This window comes from Phocoena phocoena, chromosome 12 (genome assembly GCF_963924675.1).
Source record: "Phocoena phocoena chromosome 12, mPhoPho1.1, whole genome shotgun sequence".
NCBI classification, from domain to species: domain Eukaryota; kingdom Metazoa; phylum Chordata; class Mammalia; order Artiodactyla; family Phocoenidae; genus Phocoena; species Phocoena phocoena.
Genome location: NC_089230.1, coordinates 21,259,347 through 21,285,831, shown reverse-complemented (window position 1 = coordinate 21,285,831; position 26,485 = coordinate 21,259,347). Strand labels below are relative to the sequence as shown.

Genomic DNA, 26,485 nt, shown 5'->3' with positions numbered 1-26,485 from the left:
CATATACATATGTTCCCATATCTCTTCCCTCTTGCATCTCCCTCCCTCCCACCCTCCCTATCCTACCCCTCCAGGCGGTCACAAAGCACCGAGCTGATCTCCCTGTGCTATGTGGCTGCTTCCCACTAGCTATCTACCTTACGTTTGGTAGTGTATATATGTCCATGCCTCTCTCTCGCTTTGTCACAGCTTACCCTTCCCCCTCCCCATAGCCTCAAGTCCATTCTCTAGTAGGCCTGTGTGCAAGTTCCCCTGTGTTTATCTAATAATGAGGTTGGACAAGAATAATGCTGCCTCAGATTGCAGTGTCTAAGGCATTCATTAAAGTAAGAATCAGTGCTCTTGCAGAGAAGCTTTATGCCTAATGTTGATCAGCCCTTTATTGTGTGGAGTTTGCATGTATTCAAGTAGCAAGGAGCTCACCACAAAGGCCATCAGGTGGGTTTCCATGGTAGCAGTCCTTCTTTTGTTATTCCCATTTGAAACATAGACAGTATCCAAATACTCACCATGTCACTGCTTAATGAAAAGAAATAGAATATTGGTAATGCCAGTAAAGTCAGGAAGCTGGTCTTTGGGTGCAACACCAAAGGAGGACATGCTGTCCCCTCAGGTTTTCTTTTAAGCAGCTGTCCATGAAGCGGGACTAGTGTCCCTTTGATCTTATATTATGCCCTATTAATGACCTTCAGTGGCCTCATATCATTGCTCTAGGGACAAATAGAGCTAAATGATGACCAGGATAGTGCTGAATCTTATGAAAGACAAGTTTGTGATTGTAACTAAGAAGAGTGCAATGTGAAACTAGGGAAGAAAAAAATCAGCTGTTTAACATATTAAGGATAACACTGTGGAAAGAAAATTGCTTCTGGATTTTTGTTGTGTTTGTGTAGGTGTTCATCTTTCCTAGTGACTCAACACCTGGATTTGCCCACTGTCTTTGTTGTTTAAAAATAAATGTAACTGGGAAGTGTCATTCCCATTGGTTGTGAATCAGTCATTGGAGTTCACAGCAGCACATGGGAGCTCTGTGATGCAGCCTGGCTTGTTCTAACAGAGATCACTGGAGAAGTCAACTGGTACTCAGTCATTCAAATAGAAGAATTTACTAAGGCTTAACATTATTTTTCTATTCAGGCCTCCCAAAACATCATTTCTGCCACTTACTCAGGAGAGAATAAAAACTGTAACTCTTAATTTAATTTACTTTTCTCCTTCCCAGAGACTAGGAGATCCGAAAACATTTATGAACTGGTAAGACTTTAGTGCTTTAATTTTAGCTATTTTAATTCATGAAATCTGCACAGGGCTCTATAGGGCTTTCCCTTGTAGTACTAACCTTCATCATAAATGGCTCAAGTAAGTGTAAAATACGTGGAGGTATGTAAAATTATGCCAGATATTAAATATATTTTAAAGTACTTTAAAAAGAAAACTTCAGTGAGATCGAGAGTAGGAATTACTATGGAACTGGATAAGAGTGTGGCTGGTGAGACAGAAATGGAAATGACCCAGGACTGAGATGGAAGAAATTTAAACTGAATCAAGGGTTGAAGATTTCCAGCTTGAAGTTGTTGGGAAGCATCCATTTACCTTTCAGGTGGGGTGGATGATAGAGGAAATGTGGGCTTTCCCAATGAACAGACAAGAATGAGTTCAAGGGAGAGATTCAAAGTCAGCAGGACTAGAAACTGGGGGACTTACTGAATACCAGAAGGAGAAAAGGCTAGGGCAAGCAATTAAGGTCTTGCAATAGAAAAAAATTCTCAGGTCAGTGTTCATTTATCTATAGTTTCCATTGCTTTACTTAGAATTGACTTAGTTTACAAAATGTTGAAAGGAAAAACCAACAACCTAGAATTCTTTATCCAGCAAAATTATCCTCCAAACATGAAGGAAAAATAAAGATTTTCTCAGACAAAAAAAAAAAAAAACTGAGGGAATTCATTGCCTGCAAACCTGTCCTAGAAGAAATGTTAAAAGGTATTCTTTAGGGAGAAAGAAAATCATGAAGGTCAGAAACTTGGATCTACATAAAGAAAGGAATAACAGAAAAAAGAATAAGTAAAGATGAAATAAAATATTTATTTTTCTTACTCTTAATTGAGTAAGAAATTAAGAGAAGTGTTCCTCAGAATTACAATAGTAACAATGTATGTGGATACATGAAATGAATGACAATGAAGTTATAAGGGATGGAAACAAGGAAGTGAGAATACCCTGTATTAGGTATCTGCACTACCTAGGAATCAATATTTGAAAGTGGGCTTACATTAGTTATGAATGTGAAACACTAGAAAAAATTTGCAAAAAGAAGTATAATTGATATTCTGAGAGAGAAGAAAAAATGGAAGCATATAAAATACTAATTAAAACCAGAGAAAATGGAAACAAGGGAGAAGAAAATAAGAAACAAGTACAATGAATAGATACTACAAACAGTTATTAGTCCAACTATATCAATAATCACTTTAAATGTAAATGTTTAAATACATCAATTAAAAGACGATAACAGTAACCAAATATGTGTTGCCTACAAGAAACCCACTTTAAATATAAAGAAATAGATAGGCCAAGAGTAAAGGGATGGAGAAAGATTTAACAGGCTAATACTAATCAAAATAAAAATGGTTTAGCTATCTTTATTTCAGACAAAGCACACTTCAAAACAAAATTATCACAGATAAGGAGAAGCACTATATAATGATAAAGGGATTTATTCTCCAAGAAGACATAACAACCTTTAATGTGTGCTTCTAACAACAGAACATCAAACCATGTGAGGGGAAAAACTGATAGAACTACAAGAAGACATAGTCAAATCCACTATTATAGTTGGAGATTACAACAACTGTTTTTCAGTAATTGATAGATCAAGCAGGCAAAAAATTAGTAAGGATATAGTTGACCTGAACAGCACCATCAATCAACTTGATCAAATTGACATACATAGAATACTCTATTCAACAAGAGCAGAGTACACATTCTACTCAAGCTCACATGGAACATTCACCAAGACAGATAATATTCTGAGCCAGAAAACACACCTTAAATTTAAAAGTATAGAAATCATACAAAATATGTTCATAGTCCACAATGGAATTAAACTAGAAATTAATAACAGAAAGATACCTAAAAGATCCCAAAATATTTGGAGTTTAAGTAACATGCTAAACTACACAGGTCAAAGAAGAAGTGTCGAGAGAAATTTAAAATGTTTTGAACTGAAAGAGGGTGAAGATACAACTTATCAAAATTTATAGGATTCAGAGAATGCAGTGCTCAGAGGTTAATTCAGAATATTAAATGCATATATTAGAAAAGAAATAGATCTAAAACCAATAACCTAAATTTCCACTTTAAGAGACTAGAGAAAGAAGAGCAATTTAAACCAAAATCAATCAGAAGAAAGAAAATAATAAAAATTATAGATGAAATTGAAAACTGGAAATTGATAAAACCAAAAACTAATTCTTTGAAAAGGTCAGTAAAAGTGATTACGCTCTAGCCAGGTTAACCAGGAAAAGAACAGAGAAGACACACATTACTAATATTAGAAATTTAAGCGGAGTCTCACTACTGATCCCATGGACATTAAAAGAATAATTAAGGAATATTATGAACAACTCTGTGTCCACAAACTTGATAATAACTAGATGAAATGGACCAATTTACCAAAACTCACAGAGGAAAAATAGACAATCTGAATAGGCCTATGTCTACTAGAGAAATTAAATCAATTTTTAGTAACCTTCCAAAACAGAAAGCTTCAGGCCCAGAGGGTTTTACAAGTGAATTCTACCAAATGTTTAAGGAAGAAATGATAACAATTCTTTACAATCTCTTTCAGAAAATAGAAGCAGAGAAAGCACCCTCTAACTCATTTTATGAGGCCATCAATATCAATACTAGAAAAAGACATTACAAGAAGGAAACTTACAGACACATACCTCTCTTGAATATAGATGTAAAACTTCTCAAAAATATTAGCAAATCTAATCCAACAGTGTATAAAAAGTTTTATTCACCAAGACCAAGTGGAATTTATTCCAGGTATGCAAGGCCAGTCAACATTGAAAAATCAATTAATGTAACCCACCACATCAACAGACTAAACAGGAAAAATTGTATGATGATATTAATAGATGCAGAAAAAGAATTCGACAAAGGCCAACACCCACTCATGACTTAAAAAAAAAAAAAGAAAACTCAGCAAAGTATGAATAGAGGAGAACTTTCTGAGGTTGATAAAGAACATCTATCAGGGCTTCCCTGGTGGCGCAGTGGTTGAGAGTCCGCCTGCTGATGCAGGGGACACGGGTTTGTGCCCCAGTCTGGGAGGATCCCACATGCCGCAGAGCGGCTGGGCCCATGAGCCGTGGCCGCTGAGCCTGTGTGTCCGGCGGGAGAGGCCACAACAGTGAGAGGCCTGCGTACCGCAAAAAAAAAAAAAAAAAAAAAAGAACATCTATCAAAAAAACCCACAGCTAACATCATACTTAATGGTGAAAAACTGGATGCTTTCTCTTTGATGTTGAGAACAAGTCAAGGATGTCCTCTCTAATCATTCCTGAAGTCCTAGTGCATCATTCCTAGCTAGTGCAATAAGACAAGAAAAGAAGATAAAAAATATATATAGGTTAAGGGAAAGAATAAAACTGTTTTTGTTCACAGATGACATGATTGTCCATGTAAACAATCCAAAAGAATTAACAAAAAACTCCTGGAACTAATTAGTCACTGAATACAAGGTCTATTGATTTCCTGTATACTAGCAATGAATAATTGGTATTTGAAATTGAAAACAATACCACTTACACTAGCATCAAAATAGTGAAATACTTAGATAAAAATCTAACAAAATATGTACAAGATTTATATGCAAAACTATAAAACACTTGTGAAAGAAGTAAAAAAGATGTAAATAAGTAAAGGGAGAGTCTGTGTTCATGGATTGGAAGACACAATATTTTTAAGATGTCAGTTCTTACCAGCTTGACCTATAGATTCAACACAAGCCCAATTAAGATCCCAGCAAGTTATTTTGTGGACATAAAAAACTGGATCTAAATTTTATGTTGAAAGGCAAAAGACCCAGAATAGCCAATGCAATACTGAAAAAGAAGAAAATTGGAGAACTGACACCACCTGATGTCAAGACTTACTATAAAGCTACAGTGCTTTCACTGTGCTCTTAGTGAAAGAATATACACAAAGATCAATGAAACAAAATAGAGCGTGAGCCCAGAGGTAGAAATCTAGTCAACTGATACTTGACAAAGGAGCAAAGGTAATTCAATGAAGAAATGATACCTTTTCAACAAATTGTGCTGAGACAATTAGAAGTCCTTATGAAAAAAACTGAATCTAGACACAAACCTTATACCTTTCACAAAAAATAACTCAAAATGCATCATAAATCTAAATGTAAAACTCAATACCATCAACTCCCATAACAAAACACAAGGAATTTGGGTTTTAGATACAACACCAAAGCATAAGGAAAAATATATTGAAAACGTATTCAGCTTCCCAAAATATGTTACAAATGTATTTGGTGGGCAAAAATTGGAAAAAAAGAGAAAAGAGGTTGTAACAGAGCAGAACCCATATCTTTCATCTTAGCAAGTCAGAAGATAATATCTAAAATTGATAAGTCAAGAAACAGCAATATATGGGTATGTTTAAGAAACATGGGACTAAAGATAAACGAAACAGCTGAAATTGTTGAAATGTGGCTTCCTCTGGAGAACAGGATGGGGCATGGGAAGGAGACTAAGGGCTGCAGTTGGATAGGGCAGAGAGTTTCTGCTTTTTTAACTTCAGCTTTATAGAACTTTTGATGGTTTAATTTGGACAAAAATTAAAATGAAGTTGAAAAATGAACACTACAACTCAACTTAAAAATAGTAATTGACTCTATTACTCCTCCCTCGCACATAATACTAAGGTGTCATCTAATGTCTGTGTTACTGTTAGACTTGGGACCCTGTCTCAAGGGCAGGGACCACATCTACTTCACATACTGCTATATTCATGTCTGACACATCCAGGCCCTGGTATGTATTTGTTGAATGAAAAGAAATAAAAGAAACATTTAGCAGTTGTAGAAGCAGCACACAGAGGACAAATGTGACAAATAATGCAGAGATGGCCTCACTATAACTTGACACAGGGCACTGGCACAAAGCAGGAGCTCAGGAAATGTCTGGAAATGTTGCTGTTTATTAAAGAAGGTCGGCAATTAGAGAGAGCTTGGATCAAAGAAGATGTAATCATGGCAGGGATAACCCAAACATTGTTTGTAATCCTAAAATAAGAATCTAGGAGAGGGAGGTGCATGACATGTGCTAGAGAGACACTAGAGATCATTTTGGCCAAATATGGAAAATTATGATTTTTCAGTTATGGGTATAGCGTGTTCTTCCTCCTCTTTTTCCAGAGGTAGTAGTTTAAACGCATGGCTTTCTCATTCCTGCAGCCAATTCTGATGATTGCTTGGGCCATAACAATCCCTTGCTGACCACACTTCCCACCTCCCTCCAGAAAGAACACATGTTCCCTATGGTGTTCAGAAATGTGTCAACTTGATGTTTGGTACCTGTATGCTTTGAGAAGGTCCGTCCAAATGATTAAAATTAATAAGCAAAACCAGTCATGAATTTTATTAAGGGAAATTTGAATTGAATTCTCTCCAGGGCAACATCACCATAAGACCAGGTAGGCTGTAGAAAGTGGGACCCAAAGGAGGTCAATCATTTGAAACCAGTTTAGACGTGTGCCCGGACATTTGCTGTGGGAAAATATTCTGAGGTAGCTTACTGGCCTGCCTTTGTGGATAAATTACTCTGATATTTGTGATTTAGAATCAGGAAGAAAACACATCCCCTCATTACCTCATTACAGGAATTCATTCTGGGAGGCACACACAATTTGCCTGCATCCCCAGGGATGGGTGGAGGGACTAGTAACCTTGAAAACATCTTTGTGAATGAGAAGTTGGGGAAAATATTCTATATTTCTGCATAAAGAGAAGCATTGGAAAGCTTACTCATTTATTTGGTTTGCTTGCTTTTTTGTCTAACCTAAGTTGACTGTGCTAAGAACGTCACACTGTCTAACGACTACACCTCTGAGGGAAGCAGTACTGTTTACATCCTTTACCAAAGGGGAGACCGAGGCTCAAGAAGTTCAATAATACCCAAGGTGACCGGACTACCACGTGGACGATCTGGAAGTTGATCTGAAGTATAAATGGCACAACTACATGAACAGGACCCGCTACATAATTTGTGGGGTCCAGAGCAAAACAAAAGTGTGGAGCCCCTTGTTCAAAAATTGTTATGAATTTCAAGATGCTGACAGCAGAGCATTAAGCCAACTGTGAGGCCCTTCTGAGCACAGGGCCCCATGTGTCTGCACCCATAAACCTTGCTCCATGTATAGATACATCCCAGGTTCTCTAAATTTGGGCTAGCTCTAAGGAGAACATTGAAAAGACTTTGATGAATCTTAAATTATGATTTTACCTTAAAAGACTGTCTTGAAGAATACTCTATTAAACCTGCAGTAAATGAAGAATTATATAATTGTAGCTTCTAAAATTATGTCTGTAACTGAGCTAGAGGATGTTTCAGCACTGCTTCAGATGGGATGCCTCCATCTGGTATTTGCCTGTGAATTAACACTTTAATTCTCTAGCACCACCATACACACCACCAAGGAGAATTTTTTGAGCCCCGTTTTCAGAGCCCTGTTCTCTTCTAGACAAATGTCCTTTGTCATATTCCCTGGGACCTACAGCCTTTTCAGTGGGAAACTTGGCACTCCTCCTCAAGGGCACACCTTTGCACCCCGACTGCTGCTTGCTCCCACCTGGCACACAGTGGGGACTCAAGAAGTGTTTGTTGAGTAAATTGGTGAGTACATGAACTCCAGAACACTTCAGGATTCTAGATTCTCAGAAATGTAGAAAGAACCAGTCTCCATGCAATCAATATTCAGGAGATGTCCAAGGGGCCTTTAGATTGGTCCTAAAATGAGACAGTTAGATCTAAAGAGAGGGCTAGGTCTAAAGTCAGCATTTGAGCCAAAGGTCCAAAGTACCCTTGAAAAGTCCTTCAGAAGCATCAGGTGGGAGGTACCATGTGAGACACACAGAATCCACTGGGCAAGAAGCTGATGCACGTCCTTTGTGTAACCCCACCTTGGGGCACAGGCTCATTGCCTGCCAAGCAGAATCGTAAATTCCAGTAGGCTAACTGCACGTATGATGTGACTGTTTCTTAAGAGGTAAGTCAGAGCTTTCTCTGAAGGAAGTGTTTAATCATTTTATCCCTGCAGTCGCCTTTCTCCCCTTGGGAGACATTGTAAAATTCGATTTCTGAGTTTTATAAGAGACTCAGTCTTGTGTTAAAACGTCACCAAAACTGATTTATCTTACATCTTGTAAAATTTCTACATCTCACACATTTTCTACACTGAGCACGAGTTGCTTTTATATTCCGTGGGGAAAAAAAGAAAAAAATTTAAACAGAGATTTCAAAGTTGGATCATACTTTTGGTTCCGAGCACATTAACAGCTGTTCCCATCCACTGTATCCTAGTCTTCAGAGCACGAGGGGAGCCTGGCATACAGGCTAAGAGCGAAACCACTCAGGTGGGTATCTCCGCTTCTCCACTTATTGACCCTCTCAGAGCCTTGGTGTCTTCATCTGTAAAATGGTACTAATATAATCCCTTCCCCAAAGATTTGCTCTTGTAAAACACTGAGCACCGTGCCTGTCACTATGAATTCAATGTCGTTAGCTATTAGCTGCTACTGCATATGAGTCTGTGTCCTGTGTCTTTTGCGCTAATAGCCCAGCTGTCAGATAGCCTAGCTTCTTATCTAAATGTGAATAATAAAATCAGTTTTTCAATCCTCTTTCAAATAAACTAATCTTAAGAACTGAAAGATTATCTGAGGTAAGATAGGTACATGTGTCTATCTAGGATGAACAAGGGCGACAGAGCCAAAAAAGGGAAGGGTGATATTTCTCCCTTACTACAACTCCTCAAGGGCTCCAGTGACCACCGCAATTCAAGGTCTATATGATAGGATGAAATTTGGCCATGGGACAGAAAGAGCTACTGAGCTTGACAAGGGCAATTTTTCTTTACTTACTATTTATCTCATATCAGACAAAATAGACTTTAAAATAAAGACTATTACAAGAGACAGAGAAGGACACTACATAATGATCAAGGGATCGATCCAAGAAGATATAACAATTGTAAATATTTATGCACCCAACATAGGAGCACCTCAGTACATAAGACAAATACTAACAGCCATAAAAGGGGAAATCGACAGGAACACAATAATAGTAGGGGACTTTAACACCCCACTTTCACCAATGGACAGATCATCCAAAATGAAAATAAATAAGGAAACACAAGCTTTAAATGATATATTAAACAAGATGGACTTAATTGATATTTATAGGACATTCCATCCAAAAACAACAGAATACACACTTTTCTCAAGTGCTCATGGAACATTCTCCAGGATGGATCATATCTTGGGTCACAAATCAAGCCTTGGTAGATTTAAGAAAATTGAAATCGTATCAAGTATCTTTTCTGACCACAACGCTATGAGACTAGATATCAATTACAGGAAAAGATCTGTAAAAAATATTTATCATTTATACCTAGTCAAACAAAGTAGATTTCAGTGATACACATACCACTTGGAATCTGAAATTTTTCTTGCTTCCACTTTGTAGGTGGGAGGTCAGTTTTCTAATTATTCTCAATTCTCAAAGATACTGTGATAATAGATGCCTACTCTACCCTGGAACCACTTGTCCATTGGCTTCAAGACACTACACTTCTGTCTTTCTTCCATGTTTCTAGCCCATCTTTTTCAGCTTCTTTTTAACCTCATCCTCCTCGAACTACCCCTTAAATCTTGATCGTTTTCAGGGCTCTCTTATGGACATACTTCCTTCATACTGTGTACTCTACCTTAATCTGTTCTGATGGCCTCAACCACCATCTTTTTGCCGGCGAACCCAATATCTGTATTGCCACATCAGTCCTTTCTCTACAGTCCAAACCCATGTAACTGCCTTCAAGATATCTCCACTTGGATATCTTACAGATGCCTCAAACTCAACGTGTCCAAACTGAATTCATCATCCCCTCAAATCAGCTCTCTGACAGCATTCCCTATCTCAGGAAATGGCAACACTCTCCACCCAGTTAATCAAGCCAGGAATCTATGATTAATCCTTAACTCATCTCAGTTCCCTCATTGCCTAAATCCAATCAATCACCAAGTTCTCTTAATTCCATTTCCTAAATCAGTGCCTTTCAAACTAATTTTACTGTAAATAAATGAAACATCCTTTGCATCATGACCCAACCAGCATGTGCACGCACACACACACACACACACACACACACACACACACACAAAGTGAAACTGAAGTTCTGAAAAAAAAAATTATCATCGTTATATGCAAGGCTTTCTGATATTTTCTATTATGTTTTCTTCTGTTGTTGCTTTTTAAAATGCTAGTAACCAGTGGGTTACTGGCAAGTGTTTAACAACCAGCTCTTCTGGAGGCGAGGCAAGGAGAGCCAGATATGTAGCATTTGGCAGTTTTGGGTATAAATACTCCCACCATGGTTGAATTTAAGCCACCAACTAACAAGCCTGCAAACATCCTAAAGATACCAGCTCTCCTGACCACATGGAGCATGCAACTGCTTGTGACCTAGAGTTTTTGATGGACACTGGTCTAAATAGCTCTACATCTACCAACTAATTTTCATTCCCAATGCTACCATTCTAGACCTGGCCACCACCGTTTCTGATACAATTGTTTTCCAGGTCAATCTGATCTGTTTCATATTTATTTAATACCCTTCAAAGACTTCCTGTTGTCCACACTAGGACAGAGTCTATAATTCTTACCATGGCTTAAAAAGCCACCCACAGTTTGGCACCTGCCTGCACCTCATGCCCTCTCCCTTGATTTCAGTAAGAATGGTTTCCTCTTGAACATCTGGGAATTCACCCTTGCTTTCATGTCTTTGGACATACTGTTCCATTTGACTAGAAAGTTCTTGCCTCCCATCTTTGTTCAACTAACTGTTACTCATCCTTCCCATCACAGCTTAAATGCTACGTTATTCATTTATTCCTTCTCCTGCTATGTAACAGGCATTGTGGTAAGCACTGAGGATACAATGATATGTAGAAATAGACTCAGTCCCTCACCTCACAGAACTTAGATATGCTAGAAGGGGAGAACCATTATGCAAATGAAGATATCATTCAAATTTAAGTACTAATAAAAGAAGAGCTCAAAAAATAAAAGAGGGCTTCCCTGGTGGCGCAGTGGTTGAGAGTCCGCCTGCCGATGCAGGGGATGCGGGTTCGTGCCCCAGTCTGGGAAGATCCCACATGCCGTGGAGCGGCTGGGCCCGTGAGCCATGGCCGCTGAGCCTGCACATCCGGAGCCTGTGCTCCGCAACGGGAGAGGCCACAACAGTGAGAGGCCCGCGTAACGCAAAAAAAAAAAAAAAAAAAAAAGGGTCTTTGAAAAAGAGCAATGGAAGGCCAATAACATGTTTGAAGCTGGCATATAATGTGTCAGGTTTCTAGTTTGAAACACTCACGCTGGTGGTTATGAGAATGAACTGGAAGGAGGCAAAAGTAAATGTAGAGACAAACTAGAAACTATTACGCTACTCTAGACAGAGGTGATCACAACACAAATTAAGATGTTGTTCATGGAGATGGGAAAAACTGACTTATTAGAGAGATGTGTGAGATGACCTTAACAAGACAAAGTAATGGACTGAATATATATGTGGTGAAAGAGATGGACACAGCAAAGATGAACCCCAGGCTTGAGTTACAAAACTGAATGAATGATAGTACCATTGAACGAAATGGAATACCAGAGGAGGACCAAGCTTGTTGGAAAAAAGCATGACTTTGGCTGTAGCTGTATGGAGTTTGAGGTACCATTAAGATGTGTAAAATGAGATCTTCTGAGGACTATCTGATCAACTGTTCTGGAACAGAGGAGAAATCTGGATTAGAACATAGATCTGTGGAATATCTGTATAGGTGGTAGACATGCAGCCTTGAACATGGAAGAACTCATCAACCCAGAAGATATAATATGAGAAGACTGTTTAAAAGCCAGTCCTTAAGGAACTTCAACGTTTAATGGCTGGAGTAAAGGGTGAACTTAGAAAGGAAACCAAGGAGAGTAGCCAACAAGGTAGGAAGAAAACAGGAGAAACTGAGGTCGAAGAGCCAGTATGTTTTGGTGAAGCATAAGAAAAGAAGCCAGGCTGTTGGAGGAGGAGTGCAGAGTACAGACCAGGAATCAGTGAGTGTAGACTCACTGGAGAAGTTTGTCTTTGAAGAGAAGGAGACATATAGAGCAGTATTTGTGAAGTTGATGGAAACTTTTTGATTGTGTTTGAATGAAAAGCATTTGAGCATATTCATCAGCTGTGAAAAAACTGGTTTGAAAGGAAGGTGAATACGCAAGAGAAAGAAAGCCTAATGGTAAGTGTAAGGTTCACAAAAAAGCAGAGAATGAGCCCTGTGCCTCCATGACACGCCTACACTTACCCTAATTCTTACTACACTTGTGTTTTCTCTGTGCATATCTGTATTCCTCGTTAGACTGTACTGCGTGAGAACAAGAATCACCCTTGCCTCATTTGCTTCTGTATCCCTAGCATGCAGCACAACTCAGACAGGAGGCATTAATAAATTTCATTCTTTTTTTTTTTTTTTTTTTGCGGTACGTGGCCCTCTCACTGCTGTGGCCTCTCCCGTTGCGGAGCACAGGCTCCGGACGCGCAGGCCCAGCGGCCATGGCTCACGGGCCCAGCTGCTCCGCGGCACGTGGGATCCTTCCAGACCGGGGCACGAACCCGCGTCCCCTGCATCGGCAGGCGGACTCTCAACCACTGCGCCACCAGGGAAGGCCAATAAATTTCATTCTTAATTGCACATCAAGTGAATGAAATTGGAGGTACACTTAATAAAACAGTCAACCCCAGAAGTCTCATAGTACTATAGCATATGCATATATATGTATGCACGTGCACACACACTATGGTTATCAATTTTTTTAGACTAAAATTTAAATTGACATCATTACCTTAAGCATAAGCTGTTTGGGCACTAAGATGAGAAGGTCTTAGAATGAGATAGAAGTTGAAAGTCAACCAAGAACTGAGAACTGTCCACAAATAGACGAGCAAGGCCGTGAGTCATTTTTGTGCAGAAAATTGAGCCCTGATGATATCAAGCAAACACATTGTGAAAGCACACAACCTGTTAAGACAAGTGGGTGCATCACTCACACCAATCCAGGTGAAACCCCACATAACAGGACTTCTATATCTGAGATGGTATGATGACTTAGTCAAACAACTTAGAAAAGAAAAGAAAAGAAAAGCTGCTCTTTGTTTTTGGAGACAATATTAAATGCCTCATATAAAGAAGCAAGTCCATGCAGGAGAAAAGAAATCAGGTGTGCGTTCCTTTCCCAGCTTTGCCATTTTTAAAGACAAGTTCTTTAATCTAGTCTCAGTTTCTTTATCTGTGAAATGGGGATAATCGTACTTCATAGGGTGCTTGAATAAGTTAAGGGGGATTACGTACTCAGAATAGCTATCCACTTCCCTAACCTGAGAATTTTACATTTCCATTGTCAGTTCTGACATATTCTGACTATACTCTATAAACTCTGATTTTTACCTCAGTAGAATGAGGATGACATGCTATATCTGGGATTGCTGAGAAGACTAAATAAGATAATGTGCATGAAGGTCCTTTGTGAAATAAAAAGAACTACTTTTTTAAATTGAAGTACAGTTGACTTACAATATCATATTAGTTTCAGATGTACAACATAGTGATTTGATATTTTTATAGATTATTCTCCATATAAAATCATTATAAAATAGTGGCTATATTCCCTGTGTTGTACATTACATCCTTGTAGCTTATTTTGTACCTAGTAGTTTGTACCTCTTAATCCCCTTCACCTATCTTGCCCCTCCCCTCACACTTCTCCCTTCTGGTAACCACTAGTTTATTCTCTGTATCTGTGAGTCTGTTTCTGTTTTATTATATTAACTCATTTGTTGTATTTTTTAGATTTCACATATAAGTGATAACATGCAGTATTTGTCTTTCTCTAATTTATTTCACTAAGCATAATTCTCTCCAGATCCACCCATGTTGTTGCAATGGCAAAATTTCATTTTTTTATGGCTGAGTAATTTTTCATTGTGTATCTATACCACATCTTTGTCCATTCATCTGTTGATGAACACTTAAGATAGTTTTCATATCTTGGCTACTGCAAATAATGCCACTATGGACACTGGAGTGAATATATCTTTATGAATTAGTGTTTTCATTTTTTTCAGGTATAATCCCAGGAGTGGAATTGCTGGATCATATTGTAGTTCTATTTTTAATTTCTTGTGGAACTGCCATACTGTTTTCCATAGTGGCTGCACCAACTTACATTCCCACCAACGTATATTACAGTTCCCTTTTCGTTACATCTTCACCAACACTTATTATTTCTTGTCTTTTTGAGGATAGCCATTCTGACAAGTATGAGATGATATCTCATTGTGGTTTTGACTTGCATTTCCCTGATGATTAGTGATGTTGAGCACCTCTTCATGTGCCTGTTGGCCATTATACAAAGAACTACTTAAATTAGGGAGCAGCAAACTACAGCCAGTGGGCCATATCCAGCCCACCCACCGGCTGTTTTTATTTTGTTCTTTTATGACCCAGCTAAGAATGGGTTTTACATTATTTAACGATTGGAAAAAATCAAAATAATATGAATATTTCAAGACATGTGAAAATTACATGAAATTCAAATTTCAATGTCTATAAATAAAGTTTTATTGGAACATGACCATATCATTTGTTTACATACAGTCTACAGCTGCTTTTACACTGCAGTGGCAGAGCTGAGAGTTGTGACAGAGACAGTAAGGCCTGCAAAACTGAGAATATTTACTATCTGGTCCTTTACAGAAAAGGTTTGCTGACCAAGGACATAGAGGAAGACCTAAAAGACACAAGGGAGCCCTGGGAAAACTGGGGGAGATGGGAGTAAGCAGTAATGTTCTGGGCACAGGAACAAATACAGCATGTTCTGTGTGCTCAAGGAAGAGCAGGAAGTCACTGTGGCTGGAGTGGAGTGAGTGACGGGGAGATTAGTAGGAGAAAAGTCAGAAAAGTGCCCAGCCTGCTTAGGCAGGGCCTTGAAGAACCATCTAGGGACTCTTGCTTATACTCAGTTGAGAGAGAAAAGCTACTTTGAGCAAAGTAGTGGCAAGACCTGACTTTAATTCAGATCAGCCTGGATGCTCCAATGAGAATGGGCTATAACGTAAACTGCAGCAAGGAGAAAACTGAGTCAAGAAGAGATTGCAGTGGTGCCGGTGAGAGGTGATGATGGTTTGAGCCCAGATGGCAGTGGTGGCAATGGTGAGAAGTAGATATTTGGAGTGTATTTGGAAAGTAGAGCCAATAGGATCTAAGGATGGATTGATTGGATGTGGATTTTGAGAAAAAATGTCAAAAATGACCCTATATTTCCTGGCCCAAGCAATTGCTGGAGTAAGGTAGTAGTCATTGATTTGAGAAGGGAAGGATGTGGGAGACATAGGTTTACTTTTGGATGACAGAGGGAGGGGGCAGATATGCAGGAATTAGGATGCAGGAATGGTGAGTACATCATGGAAACGTTAGCTTGGAGATGCATCCTCCAAGGGGAGATGTGCAGTGGACAATTGAGTATGGAACTCTGGAGATCAGGCTAGGCCAAGGTTGGAGATCAGGCTAGGCCAAGGTTGGAGATATGAATTTAGGAGTCCTCTACAGATAGATGGGATGTGGCTATGGTTGTTATATCTATTCAGTATTATAAGATGATTCCATACAGACCAAAAGTGCATTTCAAACAACTTCTGAGGAATAGCAGCCTGGCATCAGAGACGTTACCAAAAGCTGCAAAGGAAAGTTTCGTTCAAGTAGAACAAAAGTAAAAAGCCAGGAACAAGTGTAAAAATATAACTAGCATTCATAATTAGAACTACTCCTAATTTGCCTAACTGAGGAAACAGTGTACAGTGAGTCAGATTATAATTTTATACGTTGGTTTGCAAAATCATTTACAGCTCTGTGATATTACATTTTGGGTATATTGCATATTATCTCCATAGAAATTAATAAGCCCTTTGATGGGTGCACAACACCTCCTTACAAGACAAGATTAGGACAAGATTAGGAAAATAAAACTGCCTGTAACATACGGACAAACAAAATATGATGCATCAGAATCCTTTAGGGTAGTTCAACTTAACTTCTGTTGATTCTCACAAATGCTTCAGTTTTTTTGGTTTTTGTTTTTAACTGTGACTAGCTTGGCTTCCTCTTCTGGTAAAAATCTTTTCGTTTGGACAATTAGTCAAGGTGACCTGGATGGGCTTAATGAGTGCCTCACCCCTCTACAGCAGTGTTTCTCAATCTTTCTTTCATTATTGACTCCCTCCACCAAGGAAAATTTTAGATATTTTTTTCCTAATTTCCACCCCATGGAAATGTTTTATTGTCGTAAAATATGCATAGCACAACATAATATTTATCACTTTAAGCATTTATAAGGGTACAATTGAGTGTCATTGAATCCATTCACGTTGTTATATACACATCATCACTATCTATACCCAAAATATTATCATTATCCCCAACTTAAGCTCTGTACCATATACAATCATTCCCTATTCCCCACTCCCCCCAGGCCCTGGTAACCTCTATTATACATTTCATCTCTATGAAGTATTCTAGGTATTCTAGTATCTTATATAACTAGAGTCATATAATATTTGTCCTTCTGTGTCTGGCTTATTTCACTTAGCATTAAGTTTTCAAGGTTCATCCATGTTGTAGCATGTATCAAAATTTCGTTCCTCTTTATGGCTGAATATTATTCCATTGTATGTGTATACGACATTCTGCTCATCCATTTATCAGCTGACAGACACTTGGGATGTTGCGGAGTATCAGAAGCAGATGGCGACAGGCATTGCCGAAGGATGTTTGTAGCAGGGGGTCTGTATTTGTTATATCAGCAGCTTTAAAATCTGACATGAGAGTAACTCCCGTCTCTGTCTCCTTTCGGATTCCACTGCAGGGTGTGTTGGGTGCATCATGTAACGGGGATGTGGGTATACCCTTTCCTGGAACACATTGGCCCAGGAGCCAGAATCTTCTTCTTTGGGTCTACAACCATCTTAATGAACTTTTTGTACCTGCTGGGAGAAGTTCTGAACAGCTATATCTGGGATACACAGAGAAGTAAGTATTGTTTGGGGGAGCATAAAACAAAAGAATTGCTGCCTAAAAGAGTGTGCGCAGAGATGGATGGAGAATTCCACTGTAGCACAGGATCACTTCTGAAGAGTTTCATTTTTATAACTGCTGGCAGGTACCTGAAAGGTTTACTCCTCACTTTGTCATATTAGCTAGTAAAACATCCAAATCTAAGACAAAAGAAGCATGGCTATAAAATTTTATAGGGAGAATGTAGTGTTAGCAGAGAAAAAAAATTTAGGAAGTTCACTCTGATTAACAAAACACTGCCGTAGCTAAAGGGACCCCCGGGGTGAAATAGACAAATTATTAAATGTAACCAAACAGTCTCATTAGAAATCACCCAAATCTCCACTTCTTCCATCATCCTTCGCGTGGGCGCAGCAGCTTGCGAGAGGGCTTGCCACCACTCTGCCAGAACTCTCAACAACACAGAATACCTCTGGCAAGTGTGATGAAGCAGGGACTGTCACATTCAAGACTTGAAGGTGGCAAAGAGGGACGGGCAGTAAAGGGTAATACTTCATTGCTCCAAAAACTCTCTTAACCTATGATTTGATTTCCCTTTTGTTTCTATTTATGGCAGAGCCTCCATCTTGGCAAGGCACGTAATCTTACCCCAGCAGTGCAAAACAAAACTTGTCCAAAGTGGAAAAAACGACAGCACCGATATGTAGTGATTTGAGTGCTGCATGAAAATACATCCAAAGGCAAGATGGTTTGGGGATTTTAGAGAGCTCTGGGTATCGCCTCCGATACAGTCACATCATTGTAGACATCACCTGCAAATGATCTGTGATTCACAAACATTGAGCATCCTACTTTGTGCCAAATACTATGCCAGGAAGTTGATCTAATTAGACAAATAAAACAGTCATTGCATGTTATTGAATTGGACTTGTTCTGTGCATGGATCTTCTAGGACTGGATGCATCAAGGTGTTAGCCAATGTTAAATGGCCCAGAGGAATTTGAGAGTTTCCTTTCTCAGTAACTGGCTTGATTTTAGGCAGTGGTCTATTAGAAAAAGTGTTAAATATTTTTACCAATTCAGGCTACAGCTTGGGGGACCAGAAATTAGTCTTTTAATAATTTTCTTCTATGTTCAATGGGAATTGTAACCTTTCTCTATTAGATAACTTATAAAAATATTTAGTTAATTTACAAAAATATTTTCAAAACAAAATATAAACTTTTCTCAGCTTCTTGGGAGAAAGGCCATATTTAAATTTAAGCTAATGTGTCCAATCTGTGTTATTCAGGAAGTACTTATGACTCCTGTTTCCCCTTGATTAGCTCGATTCCAACGTTCAGTTGGCCGTTGTTCAACTACTTCTAAGAGAAGATTGCCTGAAAACCAGGAGAGAAAAGATCCAGTCTAGATTAATAGAATATTGATTTTTAGCAGGTTTAAGTTAGACATTAAAAATGAATAGTGAAGCTAAGGTTTTTGTTGGTTTTTTTTTTTAATGATCTGTCCAATTTAATTTGTGCCATTCTCTTAATAACGTGAGTTAAAGTTGACTAACATTTTGTAACTCATTTCAGATGTAGAGATTAATTTTATCTACATGGAACCATCTGGTTAATTCCCCAGAGGCAGATGTTTTGTGTCAAGTGCATCTTTTTTGTTTATGAGAGTGATTGCAAACTGATGGCCTCCTCCAAATTTTACCTGCCAGAAAGTTTTGTTAGGCCTACATAGGATTTTTGTTTTTGACCCAACATTTTTTTTTTTTTAACACAAGTCTATTTATTTATTTATTTTTGGCTGTGTTGGGTCTTTCTGTGCGATGGCTTTCTCTAGTTGCGGCAAGCGGGGGCCACTCTTCATCGTGGTGCGCGGGCCTCTCACTATCGCGGCCTCTCTTGTTGCGGAGCAGAGGCTCCAGACGCGCAGACTCAGTAGTTGCGGCTCACGGGCCTAGTTGCTCCACGGCATGTGGGATCTTCCCAGACCAGGGCTCGAACCCGTGTCCCCTGCGTTAGCAGGCAGATTCTCAACCACTGCACCACCAGGGAAGCCCCCTGAACCAACATTTAAAAATTGGGAGATTTCACATAAAGGCTGGATTTCTTAGCTAATCAAGTATTTTAACGTCTGGCAACACCAAGCCCACTATCCACTTCTGGCAACAATGGATTAGAACTGAGTATCAGTTGCCCCCATTAGATGGCCCTTTAATTTTCCCTAGTTCTCACCAGGCCATTTTGCTCCCTCACAGTGGCTTGGTTCCGTAGGTAGTTGAGTTTGAAACTGTTGATTAAAAGCAGTCGTTTCTGTGTGTGCATGTGTGTGTGTGTGTGTATTAGAAGGAACTGATTACAATCAAGTACAGTATTACAATCCTGAGCACATTTATCATACCCCAAATAAAACCCCCCAAGGAGCAGGAATACCACATTTGAGCCCCCTTCCTTAGATCCATCTTTACAGATTTTTAATGGCTCAGTTTCCTTCCTTTGGTTATGTTGGCTTCAACTTCAAAATAAAAATCACATTATCACAGAATCTTAGAATCAAAAATTAGATTAGAAACCATCTATGCCAATTTTTTTTTTACTAAGAGGCAGCTGAGGCCCAGCAATAAGTGACCCCCCAAAATAAGTGGTTGCAAAGTCAACACCTTCTGACTGATGTTCAATCCTCTGTTATTTCTAGTAAAACATCACCATTGGAAACGCAGACACATGAGAGCTCAGAAATTTTACTCAGAATCATGGATCTAGCTTATAAAATAACAAAACAGATCAGCCTGAGAGGAACTATGAACAAAAAGCCCTTAAAATAGGCTAAATTAACAATGAAGCATTTGCTCTTTTTAAAAGAAAGTAACTCGGACTTCCCTGGTGGTGCAGTGGTTAAGAATCCGCCTGCCAATGCAGGGGACACAGGTTTGAGCCCTGGTCCAGGAAGATCCCACATGCCATGGAGCAAATAAGCCCGTGAGCCGCAACTACCGAACCTGCACTCTAGAGCCCACGGGCCAGAACTACTGAGCCTGTGTGCCCTAGAGCCCACGCACCACAACTACTGAGCCCACGTGCTGCAACTACTGAAGCCCACACACCTAGAGCTCATGCTCTGCAACAAGAGAAGCCACCTCAATGAGAAGCCCACGCACCGCAATGAAGAGTAGCCCCCGCTTGCCACAACTAGAGAAAGCCCGCACACAGCAACGAAGACCCAACGCAGCCAAAATAAATAAATATTTTTTTAAAAAATAAATGGAAGAAAAGAAAAGAAAGTAACTCAAGGTGGCTTTGTGGATGTTACATTGGTTTGCTAGGGAAGCTACAACAAAGGACCACTAAATAGCTTAAACAATAGAAATGTAATGTCCCACAATTCTGGAGGCCTGAAGTCCAAAATCGGGGGTGGGGGGGGTTGGCAGGGTTGGTTGCTTCTGAGGACTGTGAGGGAGGGATCTGTCCCAGGCTTCTCTCCTTGGTTTGTAGATGACCGTCTTCATGTTTACATGGCATGCTCCCCTATACGTGAGGCTACCTCCAAATTTCCCCTTTTTGTAAAGACATCAGCCATACTTGATTAGGGCTCACCCTAATTTTGACTTGGAAAAGACCCTATCCCCAAATACAATCTGAGGTAAGAGGGGCTATGTTTGAAGAGACACAATTCAGCCCATAACATTCTACCTCTGCCCCCCAAAATTCATGTCCTTCATTCATACAAAGTACATTCCCAACAACCCCCTAAGTATTTCCAGCATCAACTTTTATGTCCAAAATCTCATCTTAAATATCATCTAAATCAGGTATGGGTAAGACCCGGGGTATGATTCGTCCTGAGGCAAAATTGCTCTCCAGTTGTGAACCTGTGAAACCAGACAGAAATGTATCTACTTCCAAAACCAGTGGTGCAACAGGCATAGAACATACATTCCCTTTTCCCAAAAAAAGAATCATAGGGAGAAAAGGGTCACAGTTCTCAACCAAGTTTGAAAGCCAGCAGGACAAATTCCAAGTTTAAGGCTTGAGACTAATCCTCTTTGGCTGAATGCCATACCTTCAGGTCTCATCAGGAAGGGGGGTGTGGCCCTGCACTCTTGGCGCTGGGTGGCCGCCCTCGGGGGCCAAGGAGCAGCCAGCCGCTGAGCCACCTTCAGATTCATTCTTCCTTTATTTCAACCTGTCTCTGTCTCTTTCAGTCCAGGCTGGCAGTGTTTCTGCTGGTACAGAATTCTCCCATGTAATTCGTGGGGTTCACGTCATCAGATGAGAGGTCTCCCACAGGTCTTTCCTGGCTTCTACCGAGACGGTCCCTTGGACCCATGAGTCACATGCCTCATCTTTAGCAAATGGTTGTGCAGACACACCCTTGGCCTTCTCTCACATTCTGAGGTCCTGGGCATCAGGACTTCAACGCATGAATTTGAGGGAGACGTAGTTCAGCCTATAATTGCTGAAATATTCTGTGCTTAAGCTAAAGATTTATTTTAATTCCAGTGTGTCTGACTGGGGTGACCAGTCTTATTAAAGTCAAATTTCAGACGAGGAGAAATGCAAGTGTCCAAAAGTGAAAGGTTGCGGTGAGGGCGGAGAAAGCAGGTAAAAGAGCAGAAGGGAGAGGAGGTTGGAGCCAGGCCCAAGTGACAGAAACCTCCACCTCTGTTCTCCCCCAGCCTCGCATCCAGCTCATGTCCCACACAGGCCCACGCAGGCCTCCAGGGTTCCAGCGCTGCCCTGCAGCCCCTCTCCCAGCATGGGGGAGCCACAGGTGACCGACTCCCTGAGGGTCAATCAGCTCTTCCTCTACGTTTCTGAAAGAGCATCCTGCCTCAGCTTTGTGACAGGTTTCTTTCTGCTAGTGGTGTGGAAATTATACCTCTGGTTCTTCCAAATATTATTTACAGCTGTCTAATTTTTTCCCTCCACCTCAAAGCTGCCAGACTAAAGTAGGTGGGGAGCCATTTTCCCTGTCTGGGTCAATGAACACCCCCTGTTCTCCACCCCCACGTTTTAAGATTCCACTATTGCTGCCAACTCAACCCATCTGCAGGAGAACACTTAGGAGAAAAGAGACTTTGAAAAGAAAAGCAAGCAGTTATTAGCTTCTCCACAGGAGAGGGAACATGGGACGGAGCTGAGACCCAAGTCATGTGTTGCTGTTTGAACAGAATCTATGTTGTGTTTTTCCACCTTTGCCTTGGTTACCCAACAACTAAGCCATGTCCTGCCTTCTCCCCCTCAACCCTATTCCTCCTCCCTTCAGACGTCCTTACTCTTCAATTTGAAGTTTTCCTTAACATGATTTCTGAGAAGTACTTTGGAAAAAATGTTATAGATCTCTGCCAGTTCCTTAGTCATGAAAACCAAACCTAAACGACTGTCTAAGGACACCTGTTCTGAGAATGTTACCCGCCCTCCGCTGCTACCACCCTGATCACACAAACACATGGTGTTAGGAGCTGGGAGCTGGGGGAAGGCGCAGGGGTGTCTCTCCTACTCTAAGCCCTATCGTGACGACCCTCCATGTTTCATTCTACTGCTTTACCACTAGTTCTCTATGGCCTTCTCTATGTTCACTGTTTATTAATTTATTCCATAAAGATTAATTGAACTCCTACTCTCAGACAGACACTGTGTTAGGTGCTTGGGATATAATCAGGAACAAAACAGTTAAGGGCTCTACCTTCAGAGAATTTGCAACTTATAAGAGAATACCAACAAAACCTGCAATGCAGTATCTGGGGTTCTTTTATTCCAGCAAAAGGCTCTGAGAATTTGGTGTTAGGAGAAGGGTGTTTAAGTAGAAGCAAAAGAAAAAAGAAGTGGGGAGCATTTGCCAGATTTAACTTTAATTTATGAGAATGACTTAAACATTTTCATCTCCGGGAAAATGAAATATCACTAACTATTCATTACAGACAACAGGCAAGGTCTTACCGGTCCGGTACGTATGAGTCTTTCAGGAAGAAAAACATAGTTCTACCAGGCCTGGGTAGAACAGAGGGAGAACTTGAGTTTAAGTACACGTGGGTCTGGAAATAAATAGTTCTTGTGGCTAATAAGCTCTCTATGGGCCTTAAAAACAAAACAAAACAAAAAAGATTTGCTTTTGAAAATCCAGAGTCCTTGCCTTGGGAAGGGACAGGAGTAAAATAAAAATAAATGAGGGCTCTTTGAAACTCATCAGCTCCACACCTCCTGTTGCTAGAAACTGGTTACAAGGCAGTCCGGTTGGGATTTCTGTGCAAACTCAACGAGTCAAGAACTAACTTGCGTCCCTCACTCCCAGAGGCCTTAAGAGCTGGGTGTGTCTCAGAGAAGTTATGTCCTGATTTGGGGGGAAGGGTAGGGAGGGAGGTCACTGAGGAAGTTTCTGGAGAAAGTTGTAAATGACTTTTCTTCTTAGCCAGGAGAAAAGGGATGGGCATGCAGGGTGGGTGGGGAGAAGTGTGGAGAGATGAGAGTTCTTTTAAAGCAGCTTTGGTAAACCTGCTCCTAGTTTAATCTGATGTCCAAATAAAGAACTTTGCCTGTATTTCTAGGTATGGAAGAAGAGAAAGAGAAGCCTAAATTGGAATGAGATCTAAGTCTAAACGGAAGAGCAGGATGTAGCCACCAATGAAGACTCATTACCCCCGGGCATTGGTAATGCAGGAGAGGAAGCCTGAAAGAAACCAGTGGAATCCGCCTTCACCTCCCTGCCCCAGAGAGAGGGAACACCTTTTATGCAGAAATATATATGTAAGAATAAAATACAGATATTTCCAAAATAACTTGCCCTCAGTTGTGTTTTAAAGAATTCTTTCCAAATTCATTATTGATAATAACATCTTTTTTCTTTTTTTTTTAACTTCTTCTAATTTTTAAAACTAAAATTGATCATTGGATTTTAATTTTTGCAATTGTAATTCCATTTAATCAAGGAAGAATAGAATCCTATTGTGTTTCTTGTTGAGAAATATGTGAAAGTCAAAGGAGCAGATGTGGAGCATAGCATTCATGTATTTATTTAGTCCTTACAGGAGGCTGAAGAATGTAAGCATAAGCCTGGAGGAAACGAGATGGATGTTCCCTATTGCGATAATGTCAGTTGTCTCAAACAAGGCAATATTAGTAATAATTGCATTGATTTAGTTAAAACCCTGAGTGTATTTGGATCTCATGATTTAATTTTGTGAAATATTTCCTAGATGCAAACTATAACTTTAATAAAGAGCAAGCAACCCCTAGCCTAATGCCTGCATGGTGCATCTCAAACCCCTAACAACACTGGTGTTTCCTTTCTTATTTTTTTTCTATTACCTATTGAAAATGGGTTTACTGAGCCTGGTTCTTGCAATTTCTTTATTTTAAAAATATGTATCTTTTTGATAAATCCAAAAAGAATAATTTTGTTGAAGAGAAAAGCTAACTTACAAAGTCTTTGACCATAATGATTTTTAAATAATACTAATGTCAAATAGGTAGTAGAAAACACATTAAAAATAAATCTTAGGGAAGTATAAGGAAGGAGCAAATAAAAATAAAAGCAGAAATTAAGGCAGCAAGAAAAAAAACAGCAGAATTGATAAATAAATTGATTAATAAATGCAGTACTTCATCTATACAAATAGCATTAAAATATGAAACTACTGATATATTAACTGAAAAGAGAGAAACACAAACCACTTGGCAATACAAGCACAGATGTAAACAAATTTTTAATTATAAAAATATGTCTTATAGCTCTATGACAACAAATTCTTAGAAGCCAAGGAAATTCAAGGAAAATGGATTCAATAAGAATTAGAAAGCTGTAATAGACTGATATTCGTGAAAGCCATTTTTTTTTAACATCTTTATTGGAGTATAATTGCTTTACAATGGTATGTTAGTTTCTGCTGTATAACAAAGTGAATCAGCTATACATAAACATATATCCTCATATCTCCTCCCACTTGCATCTCTCTCCCACCCTCCCAATCCTACCCCTCTAGGTGGTCACAAAGCTCTGAGCTGATCTCCCTGTGGAAAGCCATTTTTTTTAATGTTCAATTAACTATCTCCAGAAAAGGAGTTGGGTCCAGAGTATTTTATGAGCAAGTTCTTGAAAACTTTCAAGTAACAATTCTCATGTTTATTAAACTGTTCCAAGATTACAGAATGATGAAACACTTCCCAAATTATTTTTCAAAGTTAATAAAATGCTCAAAACAAAGGCAACATGCAAAAAAAAGCTTTTTTACTTGCTTTAGCTAAAATATCAGCAACATAAACCCAACACTATAGAAATCATTTTTCAAAAGTAAGGTTTATTTTAAAAATTCAAGGCTGGCTTAATATTAGGATTTTTGTTAAAAACATTGTCTCAATAGTTCACAAAGAAAAAATCATATGATTCTCTTCACAGTTGCTCTAAGGCATTTGAGAAATTTTAACATTTATTTTTGATAATACCGTTAGTAATATAAAAATATCTCATATCATGAGAAGAAATAATCATCTCAAATACCAAAGGCATTCCCTTTTAAGGTCAGAAACCAGATAAAGATGTCCGTGACAGTGTTACTTATTTTTCTGAGATGTTTGTGTGTTAACATCTAGCATCAAATAAGTTACATTTTGACCTGAAGTTAGAAAGGTCTATGTTTTAAAAAAAAGTTTTATGTAACTATAGAATTGATATTATTAACAGAAAATTAAATGTTGTTTAAAAAAAAAAGGCAGGAAAGAAGAAAAACCACCATTTAAAGGGAAATTATTTCTCCAGTTGACTGTCAGAATGAAGAAACCTCAAGGAATGGAATATTTTTAAAGACTTCCTGGGACAGTTCATCTGGAGCCCTGTTACTACCCCTCTTCTTTAGCAAATAACACTTTCCTACATTTTGCCACCAAACCAACACCTAAAGGAGTTGACACCTGTGGGGCTTTAGACCTAAGGCTGATTCAACTCACTTATACTGCAGCACGTTGGATTTATACATCACTGCTAGGTTTGAAATAAGATTATATGATCAGATTTGGGGTTTGGCTTGGTTTTCCCATGGTGGGTCATCTTTGCTTTGGGAACTCCAGGCCCTGAACTCTGGCCACACTT

General features: G+C 39.3%; 1 protein-coding gene across 1 annotated transcript in view; it reads left to right on the top strand.

The window, feature by feature from the left end:
- AIG1 (androgen induced 1) overlaps positions 1-23,986 on the top strand; it is a 231,187-nt gene extending 207,201 nt beyond the window's left edge. Inside the window, exons 4-5 of the mRNA XM_065888712.1 lie at positions 17,259-17,422; positions 23,949-23,986. Coding sequence (XP_065744784.1) covers positions 17,259-17,422; positions 23,949-23,986 — 202 coding nt within the window. The remainder of the gene's footprint in view (positions 1-17,258; positions 17,423-23,948) is intronic.
- Positions 23,987-26,485: the final 2,499 nt, after the last annotated feature.